We start from the raw sequence: 14,574 nt of genomic DNA, 5'->3' as shown, positions 1-14,574 counted from the left end.
ACCTTCTGATCACCTTGGCTGTCTGGTGTTTTTTTAAGGCCATTTTTGCTTTCCATCTGCTTTCTGCAGCTTTGTCTTTTTGGATTCTCTTTCTGTTCCTTGCCCTTCACTTCACTTTACAGGACCTTCTTTTTGTCTCCAGATTCCTGTTCGTTGTTCCTTTGACTATAAGGTCTTCTGGGAATGCCTCTGTCCCTCTCCCTGGTTTTGGGACCTGCCCATTCTTTGGCTGGGCATTTGCTCCCTGCAGTCCCCCTTCATGTCCAGCCTCTTCTGTGCCACTCTGGATAATAGTGCTTTTCTTCTTGGCCCTCTTTAAAGCGGTTCCACTTTTATTTCAATATGCCCTCTTGCCACAGGTGTAGGTCTAACTTTAAAATGAGAAAAATGAAAAGGGAACACAGCACATGTGCGCAGGGCCGGTTCTGACCTGACAATGAGTATATTCCCTGACTGCCTACTGACCGGCACAGGTTTAGAACCCAAAGAATGTAAAAAGAACATTCTGCACGCATGTGGCCTTTCAAGACTGGCACTTGTGCAGAGAGTACCGAGGAGGTAAGTATCATTTTCTCCTGGCGTTTGTCACAGGATCACAGAATTGCAGACAGAGGCCATTTGGTCCACCATGTCTGCACTGGCTCTCCCAATTACTCACCAGGTACCATTCCCCCATCTTCCGCCCATAACCCTGCACATTGTTTCTTTTCCGATAACAGTCTAATTTCCATTTGAATGCTTCAGTTGAATCTTCCTCCAGCACACTGTCAGGCAGAACATTCCAAACCCTAATCACTCCCAGCGTGAAAAGATTTCTCCTCCTGCCACTATTGCTTATTTGACAAACTACTTTAAATCTGTGCGTTCTCATTCTTTATACTTTCACAAGTGTGAACAGTTTTGCCCTTTCTACTCTGAACAGACCCCTCATGACTTTGAACATCTCCATGACTACACACCCACTGCACATTCAAGGAGTGGAACATCATCCTATTAGAGAAGGGCTTCCCCTGTTGAACCAGTGATCCCAGGGCGGCATGTGTGCCATCAATAACCCCTGGACCTGAGGCATGCCAGCGATAATGGCAAATTCTGCAGCCCGGTATCCTGATTAAAGTGGGTATAGATAGCTGCCCGAGTGCATAGGGCACCCGTGACATTGTAGATGCATCTGTACGTGGACATTTTTGAAATCCCGCACATATGCCTGCAAGGTGATGCTTCTCTTGACTATCCAAATTCCCCAATTTACATGGTCATCCTGGGTTTTAGTGCTCAGCTGCCCTCACCATCCCCCGCCACCCAATCCCCCCCATCCCCTGCCCCTTCCCGATCATGTACTTGACACTGCAGACCTGTCCCCATCAGTGACTTACACCTGACCCTTGATGTGTAAAGCCTTTATCCTCACCACCAGTCCCTGTAAAATGGGGTACTGGTAGCTCCACAGCAGGTATTAGAAATGGTGCTCTGTGGTCCCTTTCCTGGTTCTCCCAGTGGAACCTACTGTGAGTGTCCTCATTGAGTGAGTCCTGTGCCTTCCGGCCAGAACAGTGGCAGCTGTTTGTGTGTTGGAGACATTCATATTGTGCAGGCATGTGGCTCAATCATAAGAGACTGGTGTGTGAGCACGCCCTACAGATGGAGGTCACTAAAGTATGTGCATCTTTGCTGGGAGATTGGCTGCATTGTTATGTGGAGCCTGGATTTAACACAGAGGTTGTGACAGGGAGTTGTTCAGGTTTCCTGGCTGAAATCCACATTGTCACACCGTGTGAAACCAATGGGGCACGTTTGGCCTACCGGACCTGGAGAAATCCGTTGATCCTTAGGATTGGGTTAGCTAGGGCGGCATGTGGCTCAGTGGTTAGCACTGGGACTGCGGCACTGAGGACCCAGGTTCAAATCCTGGCCCTGGGCCACTGTCCATGTGGAGTTTGCACATTCTCCCTGTATCTGCGTGGGTTTCACCCCCACAACCCAAAGATGTGCAGGTTAGGTGGATTGGCCATGCTAAATTGCCCCTTAATTGGAACAAAAATTACTCTAAATGTAAAAAAAGGAGTGGATTAGCTGATAGTTTCACTGGTGAGGCCTCTGAGAGGGGCTGTGTGCCAGGGATGGTTCTAGTGGCTGGTAGCATGGTGGTTAGCATCAATGCTTCACAGCTCCAGGGTCCCAGGTTCGATTCCCGGCTGGGTCACTCTCTGTGTGGAGTCTGCACGTCCTCCCCGTGTGTGCGTGGGTTTCCTCCGGGTGCTCCGGTTTCCTCCCACAGTCCAAAGATGTGCGGGTTAGGTGGATTGGCCAGGCTAAATTGCCCATAGTGTCCTAAAAAAAAATAAGGTTAATGGGGGTTGTTGGGTTACTGGTCTAGGGTGGATACGTGGGCTTGAGTGGGGTGATCATTGCTCGGCACAACATCGAGGGCCGAAGGGCCTGTACTGTTCTAATTCTAATGTGTCTTTTGCGTGGGGCTAGCTCTGTTAATCCCTTGTTTCCTCTGCTGTGGAGCTGCGCATCTAAGGATGCCATGAGGAGTCCCAACACCTGGTGGTCCAGCGATTGATCATGGCTATGCTCATCCCCTATCCTCTAGATTATACTACTGATACAGTAGTGTTCTAGATTGGCGGGGTAGATGAATATTAACATGATCAGGAGACTTCATTGCATTTCAAGGATTCTGGCAGCAGTCAACAGTTTTAAACAGTTAAGGAAATTTGGCATGTCAGTTATGACTCTCACCAACTTTTACAGATGCACCATTGAAAGCATTCTTTCTGGTTGTATCACAGCTTGGTATGGTTCCTGCTCTGCCCAAGACCGCAGGAAACTACAAAAGGTAATGAATGTAGCCCAGTCCATCATGCAAACCAGCCTCCCATCTATTGACTATGTCTATAATTCCCACTGTCTCGGAAAGGCAACCAGCATAGTTAAGGACCCTATGCATCCCGGGCATACTCTCTTCCACCTTCTTCCGTCAGGAAAATGATACAAACTTTTGAGGTCTCGTCCCAAACGATTCAAGAACAGCTTCTTAACTGCTGTCATCAGACTTTTGAATGGACCTACCTCGTATTAAGTTGATTTTTTCCCTAGCTATGACTGTAACATTACATTCTGTAGTCTCTCTTTCCTTCCCTATGTATGGTACGTGTTGTCTGTATAGCATGTAAGAAACAATACTTTTCACTGTATACTAATACATGTGACAATAAATCAAATCAAAAGCCTGTAAGTAACACCTAAGAGATGAGTGCTAGTCTTTTACAGCAGCAATGGGAGGCTCAGCCATAGCACCCCAATCCTCAGTCCATACCCTTGCCTGCAATCAGTCCCCACTAGTCCCAGAGCTCCAGGTATACAGCCCCCAGCAAGTCCGAAGCCACTGAAAAAGATACTTACCTCCTTGCTCCCCCCTCAAAGCTATGGCGCCAGGACCCCATTTGTAAATTTGCTCCAAATCACATCACCACACCCACGTGACGTCTGGCTGTGAGGGGTGGAGCATAACGTGGGAGGTGATTGGAGATTTGTGCTTCCAGCACGTTAATTGCATTCAAATGAATGCATATGAGCTGTTTGCATGTTCCTGCCAGCGTGGGGCGGCAAGGCCACCATGGCTGGTGAAGCAGGACCGGTGACAGGGGATGGATCCTGTGCCCGATCAGAATCCTGATCTTAGGGGAGCGGAGAATCCTGGCCAATGTCGCTGAACAATCTTGAGCAGTGAGCAAGGATATTAAATTTCCTTCTTGTGAAATTATCCCAAACATATGTGGCTAATGCTATTTAGAATAAAATAAATTACTGACATTCTAATGAGTAGACGTCTAAATTTTCAGAAACAGGGTTTCATGTTCTGATCTGCATTTCATTTTCAACTTGCCTGTATAACTTGTTACATTTTATCTTTTCATGTCAGTGTAGCAAATTGTTTCACCTGGATTCAGTTTCCTGTCAGATTACTTGCCTGGGGTTCCAATGATGTACAGTAGCCTGAAGAAATTTACAACGCTCTTGTCATCGTTCAATGCCATAGCCAGCCACTGCATTGATATATACCTGAATTTTGACAACCTACTACTAAAAATGAATCTTCCTATGACTATTTTCTGCTATGCACCTTTGATTTTGGCCGTTTGTCCTTCTTTTTATTGTAACATCACTAAGAATATATGCATTGAAATGTCAACAAAATAACAAGGTGAGTTTCTCCTTTTTAATTTCTGTTTTACAGCAGGATTCCAGTAACCGATATGGTGCACTTAATGTACAACACAAAATGCTGAAGGTAGGTGCATTGGACATTTTATATCAACAACAGGGCACAGTATTTGCGAGCAAATATTGCCAAATCACTTTACTTCACTCTTGCCAGTGAAGGGTTGTAAAAGAACATATATAATGAGCATTATGCCCATGTTCAGTCAGCATAAATTTGCTGCCTTAATTAATAATATTATAATAATTGCTTATTGTCACAAGTAGTCTTCAATGAAGTTACTGTGAAAAGCCCCTAGTTGCCACATTCCGGCCCCTGTTCAGGGAGGCCGGTACGGGAATTGAACCCGCGCTGCTGGCATTGTTCTGCCTTGCAAGCCAGCTATTTAGCCCACTGTGCTAAATCAGCCGCTCTATAATTAGACACTCCTACATGCAATACACAGAGCATTTTAAGAGCCCCTTTGGCGTCCTTATAATTTCTATGTGGATTTGAACTACCTATTCATAACTTCGAATAGGAATGTTCTGAATTAGTCTTTTGGATAATTATTCTTTCAGATAACTTATAATGTATGGAACCTATAATCATGTCTACTATTATGAAAATACAGTAACTTTGAATGGTTAATATGACAGATTCAATAGCTAGCATCTTTAATGTTAATAATGGGAAGTAGATTCATTATAAATTAAACAAAGAAACCCCATTTTATTGAACATGCAAAATACTGCAGATGCGAGAAATCTGAATTAAAACACAGAAAATACTGCAAATACTCAGCAACGGTGTCCTCTGAATAAAAGCAAATTACTGCGGATGCTGGAATCTGAAATGAAAGGGACAGTGCTGGAAAATCTCAGCAAGTCTGGCAGCATCTGTAGGGAGAGAAAAGAGCTAACGTTTTGAGTCCGATGACTCTTTGTCAAAGCTCCCCCTCTGAGCTGTACAGCAATATAAAAGTTCCCTCGCAGAGCCCACACTAATATAACCTGACAGGAGGCCCAGGGATCTGCAACATCAGAGTCCCCGTGTCCTCACCTGAATACTATTTACCCAGATAAGGGGTCGGGGCTACCTCCCTTTTTCCCAGGACTCCTGGAATATAAATACCCTGGCCCGGGTGTGGACCAGGCGCGGAATCCTTCGGGGATTAGGAGGAGTGTACAGTAAGAAGAATAAAGCAAAACTTTTCTACAGTCATCGTTTCCGAGAGGTTGCTTGCCTGAGACTTTACATGCACAAATTAGTCCCTTTAAGTTACTACATGTGTGAGGCCACGCAAAAAAAATTAAAGGATCCGCACATCAACGAATCAGCTGCACACTATAAATAAAAATAAGAGCTCAACATACGGAATGGGAACATAAAAAATAGGAGCAGGAGGCGGCAATTCAGCCCCTCGAGCCTGCTCCGTCATGCCAGGTAGCATTTGTGAAGAGAGACACAGAGTTAATGTTTCAGGTCAATGGCCCTTTGCCTGTAATGGAAAAAGTTAGAGAAGTAACAAACCCCATATGATTAAATATATCTCCAGCCTTTGAGTATGATCATTTTTACACATGCCCAGACTAATAGTGAAATATGGGACTGAAATAATGCATACACAATATTTCACTGCTTTAACAAATGAATACTTTGCATAGTGGCACATTTGTACTATGCTTCCATTTTATGCAGAAAAATATCTTCTGTGCTATTCCATGTGCCTTGCGACTGACATACTTATAATCGGGTGCAACCTGCTTAATTTAAACTTGAAAATGCCTTATTATTTTGCCGATTGAGGACAAAGTAATATGGCTCCCAGATCAATAGAACATTTTGATTTGCTATGTATTATTAACGATTCAGAAGGTTCATTTTTGGGCCAACCTTTTTAGCAAATCATTCATTATCTTGAGTATGAAAAAGATGAAAAGGCAACAGATCCTTGAGATCATTTAAGATTGGTACCTATTATTCAGATTATTTAAAATTCAGCTGATTTACTTTAAAGGTGAATGTGCAACCTGCACCTTTTCAGGTTTATGCTTAATGAAAGATTGGCACTCTTTTCCATCTAAGAGGTTTCCTATATTCATTCTTGTTAGTTTGATTTAATTAGATACACGTTCATGGGTTTTTAGACCCTTCATGATGTTTTATTTTTACAATTGTCATTGGTGATATGGGAATGTATTAAAAAATGTTTTGGTCTAACATCTCCGAGCCTCATCTCAGAAAACAGAATACTGAGATTCTCAGCATTGTAGATGTTGCCTTCTTGCTTAAAGGTGGATGGGGTGATTTTAACCCTTGTCTTTCTGGTAGTAACCTGGCAGACAATTATCGTAAATTATTAAAATTAGCTAGGTTCCTCATAGATCCTGCCATGTTCAAAGTGAATCTGTTCTGAGCAGGCAGCGAGGATACCCACTGGAAGTTAGCAGGGCACGTTTTTAAATATGCAGCCCAGGCTCTGACTGCAATTTTAACTTGGGGGACTCAGACATCGAAACTGGTGAAACCTTTCTTCTAAGTCGGAAGCGGACGCAGGATAAGAAGTTGCTATTTAATGTAAGTTTTTTTAAAACTTTCATTTGGGGGCAAGGAGGAATAGGATTCTTCCCCTGGGCTCCACATGGAAGATTAAGGTCCCTCCTAACCTGTGCTTCCTTGCATTCGCACTCACCAAGATGACCTGAAAACCCGTCATTGGAACGGGCTTCCTGCTGCCTGGAATTCTGCTGCTGCCTGCAACAGCTGCTGCTATCCACCAGCTCCAGGTTGATAGCTGACCAGCGCAGTTACCCTAGAGTTATGTTGCTGGCGTTGGGGTTGCATGTGGTGCCGTTTAGCACTTGCCTTGCTTTATGTCCATGCGTCAAGTGAGATTTAAATTTGTTAACTCAGTAGCTCAGAGAAATTGGCTGCAGAATCCAGAAGGAATGTTCCTTGGAATTATCCATTTTTTTTTCTGAACACTTGTACGTAAAAACTACAAGTTTGTTAGATCCCCATTTGGAGTCCCTTGTACAGTTCTGTTTCTCTAATCATATGAAAGATATTGGGCGCGATTCTCCGCTCCCCATGGGAGAATCGCGGCAGGGCCCCCCGACAAAATTCGCGCCCCACCGTGATTCTTCTCCTCCTCCCCCCCCCCCGGCTCGGAAGAATCGCCGCTCGCCGTTTTTCACGGCGAACGGCGATTCTCCGACCCGGATGGGCCAGGTGGCCTGCCGTTCGCGGCCGTTTCACGACGGCGGAAAACACACCTGGTCGCTGCCGTCGTGAAACGGGAGTGAGAAGCCCGTTTGGGGCTTATAGGTGGCCTAGAAAGGAAAGAGCACCACGACTGTGCTCGGGAGGGGACAGGCCCGCGATCGGTGCCCACCGATCGTCGGGCCGGCGTCCAAATCGGACGCACTATTTCCCCTCCGCCGCCCCGCAAGATCAAGCCACCACATCTTGCGGGACGGCTGAGGGGAAAGACGGCCACCGCGCATGCGCAGGTTCATGCCGTCAGCGTCATGTGTCAGCCGCGCATGCGCGGGTTGGAGCCGGCCAACCTGCGCATGCGCGGCTGACGTCATTAGGCGCGCCAGCCGCGTCATTCTCGGCGCGATGCATCCGCGACCGAGATTTATGGACCGCCGCTCCTAGCCCCGCCGGGAGGGGAGAATAGGCGGCGAGGAGCAGCCTCCAAGGCCGTCGTGAACTCGGCCGAGTTTCACGACGGCCCTCCCGATTTTTCCTGGGAGCGGAGAATTCCACCCATTGGGCTTGATTCGCCAGCCTCCCAGCCACATGTTTTTCGATAATGTGCCATTCATTGGTGGCGGGATTCTCTGCTCCCTCTGCTGTTAATGGGAATTTCCATCGAAGCCACCCCACATTGTCGGGAAACCCCCAGTGGGGGCGCACTGCTGGCGGGGCCAGGGAACCCGCCGCCAGCAAATGGCCGGAGAATTCCAGTCACTGTGATTGTCAGGATACAAGCAAGATGATTCCGCGTGTCAGGAATCTAAATTAACAAGTTTAGGAAATTGGGCTTTTGGAAACTCGAACAAGTTGAAAGTTTGATAGATTATGAGAAGGATTAATCCAGTTAATCCAAGCAAATTGATCAGTGGATACAGCAGTTGAAAGATTAGAGGACAACAAACTTAAAATTCTTAGCTAATTTTTAAATTCATGTTCAGAATCTTGGCACTACTGGTAAGACTGTACTTACTGCCCATGTGTAATTGCTCTAAGAAAGTTGATGGGCAATCTTTTCGAACCAATGCAGTCTTTATGATATGGTTCCCACAATGCTGTTAATTAAGTATCTCAGAATTTGTTAAGCAGTGTATTTACAGATTTTGACTCCGTGATAATGAAGAAATTACATGGGCGAAAATCTCCGAAGAGCTGCGTGACGCCCATTTCCGGCGGGCAAAAGCGGTGCGGATGACTCCGGCGTCGGGGCCTTCTTTTAAGCCGTTAATCTCCGTTCCCGAAAGGGCCAGCAGTGGACTGACGCGATACGCGTCATTTTCACGCGCTGCGGAAGTGGCGCGTCGGGCGACATCATCAACGTCGCCCGGCGTTTGGGGGGGAGTACCGGTGTTTGTGTGGGGGGGGGAGAGTGGGGGGAGAGGGGGGGGAGGAGGGGGGAGAGGGAGGGTAGGGGTGGGTGGTAGGGGTGGGTGGGGTAGGGGTGGAGGGGGTAGGGGTGGGTGGGGTAGGGGGCAGCGGCGTGCAGGGGGGGTGACGGTGCGTTGGCCCCGGGCATCCATTGGATGGGGGCATCAGCAGATCTTCCTCAAGGCTCCCCTTCCTCCCCGCTGCCTTGTCTTTGTTTGAGAGAGAGAGGGAGATTGTGGGGACAGACAGAGAGAGAGAGACAGAGAGAGGGAGTCCCGTCCGTCCTCTGGCTGAGAGCAGGGCTTTGGTGAGTATATTGCAATCTGCCTAAACCCAGGAATATTGCCTGGTTAGAATGCAGAGGGAAATGCTGGGATCCCGGGGTGGGAGATGTGTCTGGATTTGTCTATTTCAGCTTCAGCCTCTGCGATTTCAGGTCAGTTTCACAACAACAGGAAAAACGCGCGGAGAGAGAGGGAAAAACTTTTGGCAAAGTTTCTGGGTTCTGCCTTTATAATTCACAGCGCAGAAAGGGTTCTGTGCTGTGAATTATCAAGGCACCTTTTCTAATCCTGGGGAGAAACAACCTTTTGAAGAGTCTGAGGAAATAAGCAGGAATTTGGATTAATTCTGCCTCCCCACCCCCTGGGCCTCTTCCTCCTCCTTTCTCCTCCCTCCCCCTTTCTCCTCTCTCTCTCACATTCTCTTCATCCTGCCCTTTGTTCCAGAGCTATTTGATCCCCCTGTGCACTGGCACAGATTTACAGTGCGGTTTAGGTTCTGCGTTTACCCCAGGTGTGGGGGCGGGGAAAAGAGGGATGGATGAGGTTAGATGGAGGATGATTTGGGAGGGGGGTGGGGGTGGTTCAATGCAGTGCCCCTGAGGAATGCCAAACCCTCCCTCTTTTCCCCGCCCCCACACCAGGGGTAAACGCAGAACCTAAACCGCACTGTAAATCTGTGCCAGTGCACAGGAGGATCAAATAGCTCTGGAACAAAGGGCAGGATGAAGAGAATGTGAGAGAGAGAGAGAGGAGAAAGGGGGAGGGAGGAGAAAGGAGGAGAAAGAGGCCCAGGGGGTGGGGAGGCAGAATTAATCCAAATTCCTGCTTATTTCCTCAGACTCTTCAAAAGGTTGTTTCTCCCCAGGATTAGAAAAGGTGCCTTGATAATTCACAGCGCAGAACCCTTTCTGCGCTGTGAATTACAAAGGCAGAACCCAGAAACTTTGCCAAAAGTTTTTCCCTCTCTCTCCGCGCGTTTTTCCTGTTGTTGTGAAACTGACCTGAAATCGCAGAGGCTGAAGCTGAAATAGACAAATCCAGACACATCTCCCACCCCGGGATCCCAGCATTTCCCTCTGCATTCTAACCAGGCAATATTCCTGGGTTTAGACAGATTGCAATATACTCACCAAAGCCCTGCTCTCAGCCAGAGGACAGACGGGACTCCCTCTCTCTGTCTCTCTCTCTCTGTCTGTCCCCACAATCTCCCTCTCTCTCTCTCTCTGAAACAAAGACAAGGCAGCTGGGAGGAAGGGGAGCCTTGAGGAAGATCTGCTGATGCCCCCATCCAATGGATGCCCGGGGCCAACGCACCGTCGCCCCCCCCCCCTCCCCGCAAGCCGCTGCCCCCACCCCCCCCCACCCCCCCCCCCCCCCCCCCCCCCTACCCCCCCCCCCCCCCCCCCCCCCACCACCACCACCCCACAAACGCCGGTACTCTCCCCCCACCACCACCCCACAAACGCCGGTACTCTCTCCCCCCCCCCCCCCCCACCACCACCCCACAAACGCCGGTACTCTCTTCCCCCACCACCACCCCACAAACGCCGGTACTCTCTTCCCACCACCACCACCCCACAAACGCCGGTACTCTCTCCCCCCCCCCACCACCACCCCACAAACGCCGGTACTCTCTTCCCCCCCCCCCCCCCACCACCACCCCACAAACGCCGGTACTCTCTTCTCCCCCCCCCCCCCACCACCACCCCACAAACGCCGGTACTCTCTCCACCCCCCACCACCACCCCACAAACGCCGGTACTCTCTTCCCCCCCCCACCACCACCACCACCCCACAAACACCGGTACTCTCTCCCCCCCACCACCACCCCACAAACGCCGGTACTCTCTCCACCCCCCACCACCACCCCACAAACGCCGGTACTCTCTTCCCCCCCCCCGCCCCCCCCACCACCACCACCCCACAAACGCCGGTACTCTCTCCCCCACCCACCACCACCACCCCACAAACGCCGGTACTCTCCCCCCCCCACCCCACAAATGCCGGTACTCTCTTCTCCCCCCCCCCCCACCACCACCACCCCACAAACGCCGGTACTCTCTCCCCCACCCACCACCCCACAAACGCCGGGACTCTCCCCCCCCCCCCACCCCACAAATGCCGGTACTCTCTTCCCCCCCCCCCCACCACCACCACCCCACAAACGCCGGTACTCTTCCCCCCCCCCCCCCCCACAAACGCCGGTACTCTCCCCCCCCCCCCCCACCCCAAAAACGCCGGTACTCTCTCCCCCCCCACCACCCCACAAACGCCGGTACTCTCTCCCCCCCCACCACCCCACAAACGCCGGTACTCTCTCCCCCCCACAAACGCCGGTACTCTCTCCCCCCCACCACCCCACAAACGCCGGTACTCTCTCCCCCCCACCACCCCACAAACGCCGGTACTCTCTCCCCCCCCCCCCACCATCCCACAAACGCCGGTACTCTCTCCCCCCCCCTCCCCCCCCCCCCAAAACGCCGGTACTCTCTTCCCCCCCCCCCCCAAACGCCGGTACTCTCCTCCTCCTCCCCCGTATTTGCCCTAGGTCACTGAACGGCGTCAACCATCATCAATGGTTGACTCCGTTTTAAAGCTACTGTGTTTTTCGCCGACGTGACCCGTGGCCACGTCGGCGGGACTTCGGCCCATCCGGCACGGAGAATTTCTGACTGTGAAAAATCAATGACTTCCCGCCGGCGCCAGCTGTTCTCAGAGGCTGCCGGCGGGATTTGCACAACGTCGGTGTTTGGCCGCTCGGAAAATTCAAAACCCGGCGGGAGCGGGAAGCCGATTCTCCGACCCTGCGTGGGGTCGGAGAATTTCGCCCCATATTTCTAAGTCAACATTGTACTGGTGGATACAAGAAGATTTTTAAATATGGTAGCTGATAGGATGGTTGAAGCAGATTCCGTGGTAACTTTCAAAAATAAATTGGTTGTTATTTGGGAGGAAACATGTGCAGGCCTATAAGGAAAGTTAAAGGAAGTGGGACTAATTGGTAGGTCTTGCAAAGACACAGCGCTACGTGATAGTCCGAATGAACTTCTGTTATGAACGATTCTATCTGGAAGGGAACATGGGCGTGATGGCACTCCCATGCTATTGCTTCTTGATCTACCTCAATGATCTATCTCTGACTTATTTCATACTTCTACAAATCTACCAAATTCAGGAGGGAGTTTTTTTCTCTCTAATTTTATTTTGAACCATACTTTACTGAACTTCACTACAATCTTGTGGAAAAGAGTTTCTTATGCGCTATCCACTGATTGTTGTTCTCTGTTAACTATGCTACAAAAGGGCAGCACGGTGGCCTAGTGGTTAGCACAACTGCCTCACAGCGCTGAGGTCCCAGGTTCGATCCCGGCTCTGGGTCACTGTCTGTGTGGAGTTTACACATTCTCCCCGTGTCTGCGTGGTTTTCACCCCCACAACCCAAAAATGTGCAGAGTAGGTGGATTAGCCACGCTAAGTTGCCCCTTAATTGGAAAAAATAATTGGGTAATCTAAATTATAAAAAAAAACTGCTACAAAGCTGTTGCCTCAGCCATCTGCTCGCTGGGAGGATTCTTACTGTTCATGAAGGCTATTTAGAATCTCCAGTTCCGAACATTTTTCAGTCTTGTCAGATACATTGAAGCTTGTTTTATTTTATTTTTACTTAATTTTCGTTCCATTAATTTGCTCATTATCTGTGTAACAACGTTTGACCGCGCTTCAAAAGTAACTAATTATCTGCAAAGCTCTGTGCGATAATTTCAGGGCAAGACAAGGCAGCGTACCAAATCTTTATTACATTCCAGAACTCCTCTTCTTTCATATCAGATTTCTCTCTTTTAACCTTTCGTTTTATAAAATCTGAGAGCATACTTTGAGACCTGGCTATTCCTTGCGTGGTATTTTGATGGGAATAGAGAGCTAGTAAACCTCATTGCCTCTCAGCTGGGCACTTCATATGTTTTTCAATATGTAATTGGTTTTTAAAATCACCATTTTTGTGTACAGTGTATCCTAAGGCATTGATGCAGAGTAGGATGTCTGCAGGCCTCCCACCCGACATGACGCAGCAAATTATTCGCTAAACCAATGCTACATATTCTGCACTCTAAACTTCAGATTGGTAAGTGTGAAGTTTAAAGGATTGCCATTTTAGAGACTAACAAGATTCCACAGTTAAGACTTGAAGAAGGGATTGCTTTCAAAGATTGCTCCAGATCTTCAATCCATGTTATTTCTTAAAAATTTCAGAAACACCGTAACATTACCAAATATAACTCATTCTTTTCAGAGCATGAAAGCCATTAAACTCCCTCTTGCCTCCCTTAGTCATCCATTCATCCAAAAGGTTATTAACAATCAAGCTTAGCTTCACCTAATGATTGCTTTGTGACTTTCCTTCTCTCCCACATTTTTATTTTCGGTGCCTTGCACTATGCCACTTAAATTTCTCAATGATTTATCAGATGTCTTATTAAAAATCTTCCATTTCAACACTTCTTGTTTTGGCCAACCTAACATTCTGTGAAAAGCTGTTACAATTTACATGTTAGCTGATTTCCATCATTGATTCCTCTACCCTTATTTATAATGAGTTTTGCGTATCGAAACTCATGATCTGGAATTCTCTGGCCGTTTGCTGGCAGCGGTATTCTCTGGTCCTGCCGACACCGCAACCCCTCCCATGGGTTTCCCAGCAGTGTGAGTATCTTCATGGGAAATCCCATTGAAGGGCTCACCTCCTCTCGCCGCCAAGAAACATGCGGCTGAGGGACTGGAGACTCAAGCCCAACGTTTTAGTTGCTCAACCTGGACAGCAGATATCCATGAATTGTTCAAAATGCAGAATCCAAGAATGTTCTTTTCGCCATCTCCAGAACTCAAATTTCTAATAAAGTAAAGATTTTTTAAAATTTGAAACATAACCACATAACATGACTTGATTTATTATTTTAATTGAACTGTATATCTGTTAGAGCCTACCATTATTAAGCAATTCCTCAATTTTAAAATTCTAATTTTTAAAAAATCCCTCCATGACGTATCTCTTGAATTTCCTCAAGTCCAACAACCCTCCCATGATATTTGTGCACCTCCAATTCTGGCCTTGTGGACAACCCCGATTTTGATCCCCAAACCATAGGCAGCTCTGTTTACTGCTGCCAAAGCCCTAAGCTCTAGAATTCCCTCTCTTTCCCTCTCCACCTTTTGTTTTCTCTTTCCTCCTTTAAGAGGTGCCTCAGAACTTGCCTCTTTGACTAAGCTTCTGGTCATCTACCGTACAATCTCTGACGTGATTCTGTACCAAATTTTGTTTTGTAATACTCCTGTGAAGTGCATTGGGACACGGTACTTTCGTAAAGCTGCTTTTTAAAATTATAAGTTGCTCTTGTTCATCAGCAATTCTACTTGAAGAAATCTGCTTCTAATTTGTATTCTTTTAAAAAC

General features: G+C 48.0%; 1 protein-coding gene across 3 annotated transcripts in view; it reads left to right on the top strand.

The window, feature by feature from the left end:
- LOC119975799 (Golgi integral membrane protein 4-like) overlaps positions 1 to 14,574 on the top strand; it is a 170,434-nt gene that overhangs the window by 47,489 nt on the left and 108,371 nt on the right. For all 3 annotated transcript variants that reach the window (XM_038815658.1, XM_038815657.1, XM_038815659.1), the window contains exon 4: positions 4,247 to 4,300. In XM_038815658.1, coding sequence (XP_038671586.1) covers positions 4,247 to 4,300 — 54 coding nt within the window. The remainder of the gene's footprint in view (positions 1 to 4,246; positions 4,301 to 14,574) is intronic.

Source organism: Scyliorhinus canicula, chromosome 13 (assembly GCF_902713615.1).
Source record: "Scyliorhinus canicula chromosome 13, sScyCan1.1, whole genome shotgun sequence".
NCBI lineage: Eukaryota > Metazoa > Chordata > Chondrichthyes > Carcharhiniformes > Scyliorhinidae > Scyliorhinus > Scyliorhinus canicula.
This window is presented reverse-complemented; position numbering and strand designations above follow the sequence as displayed.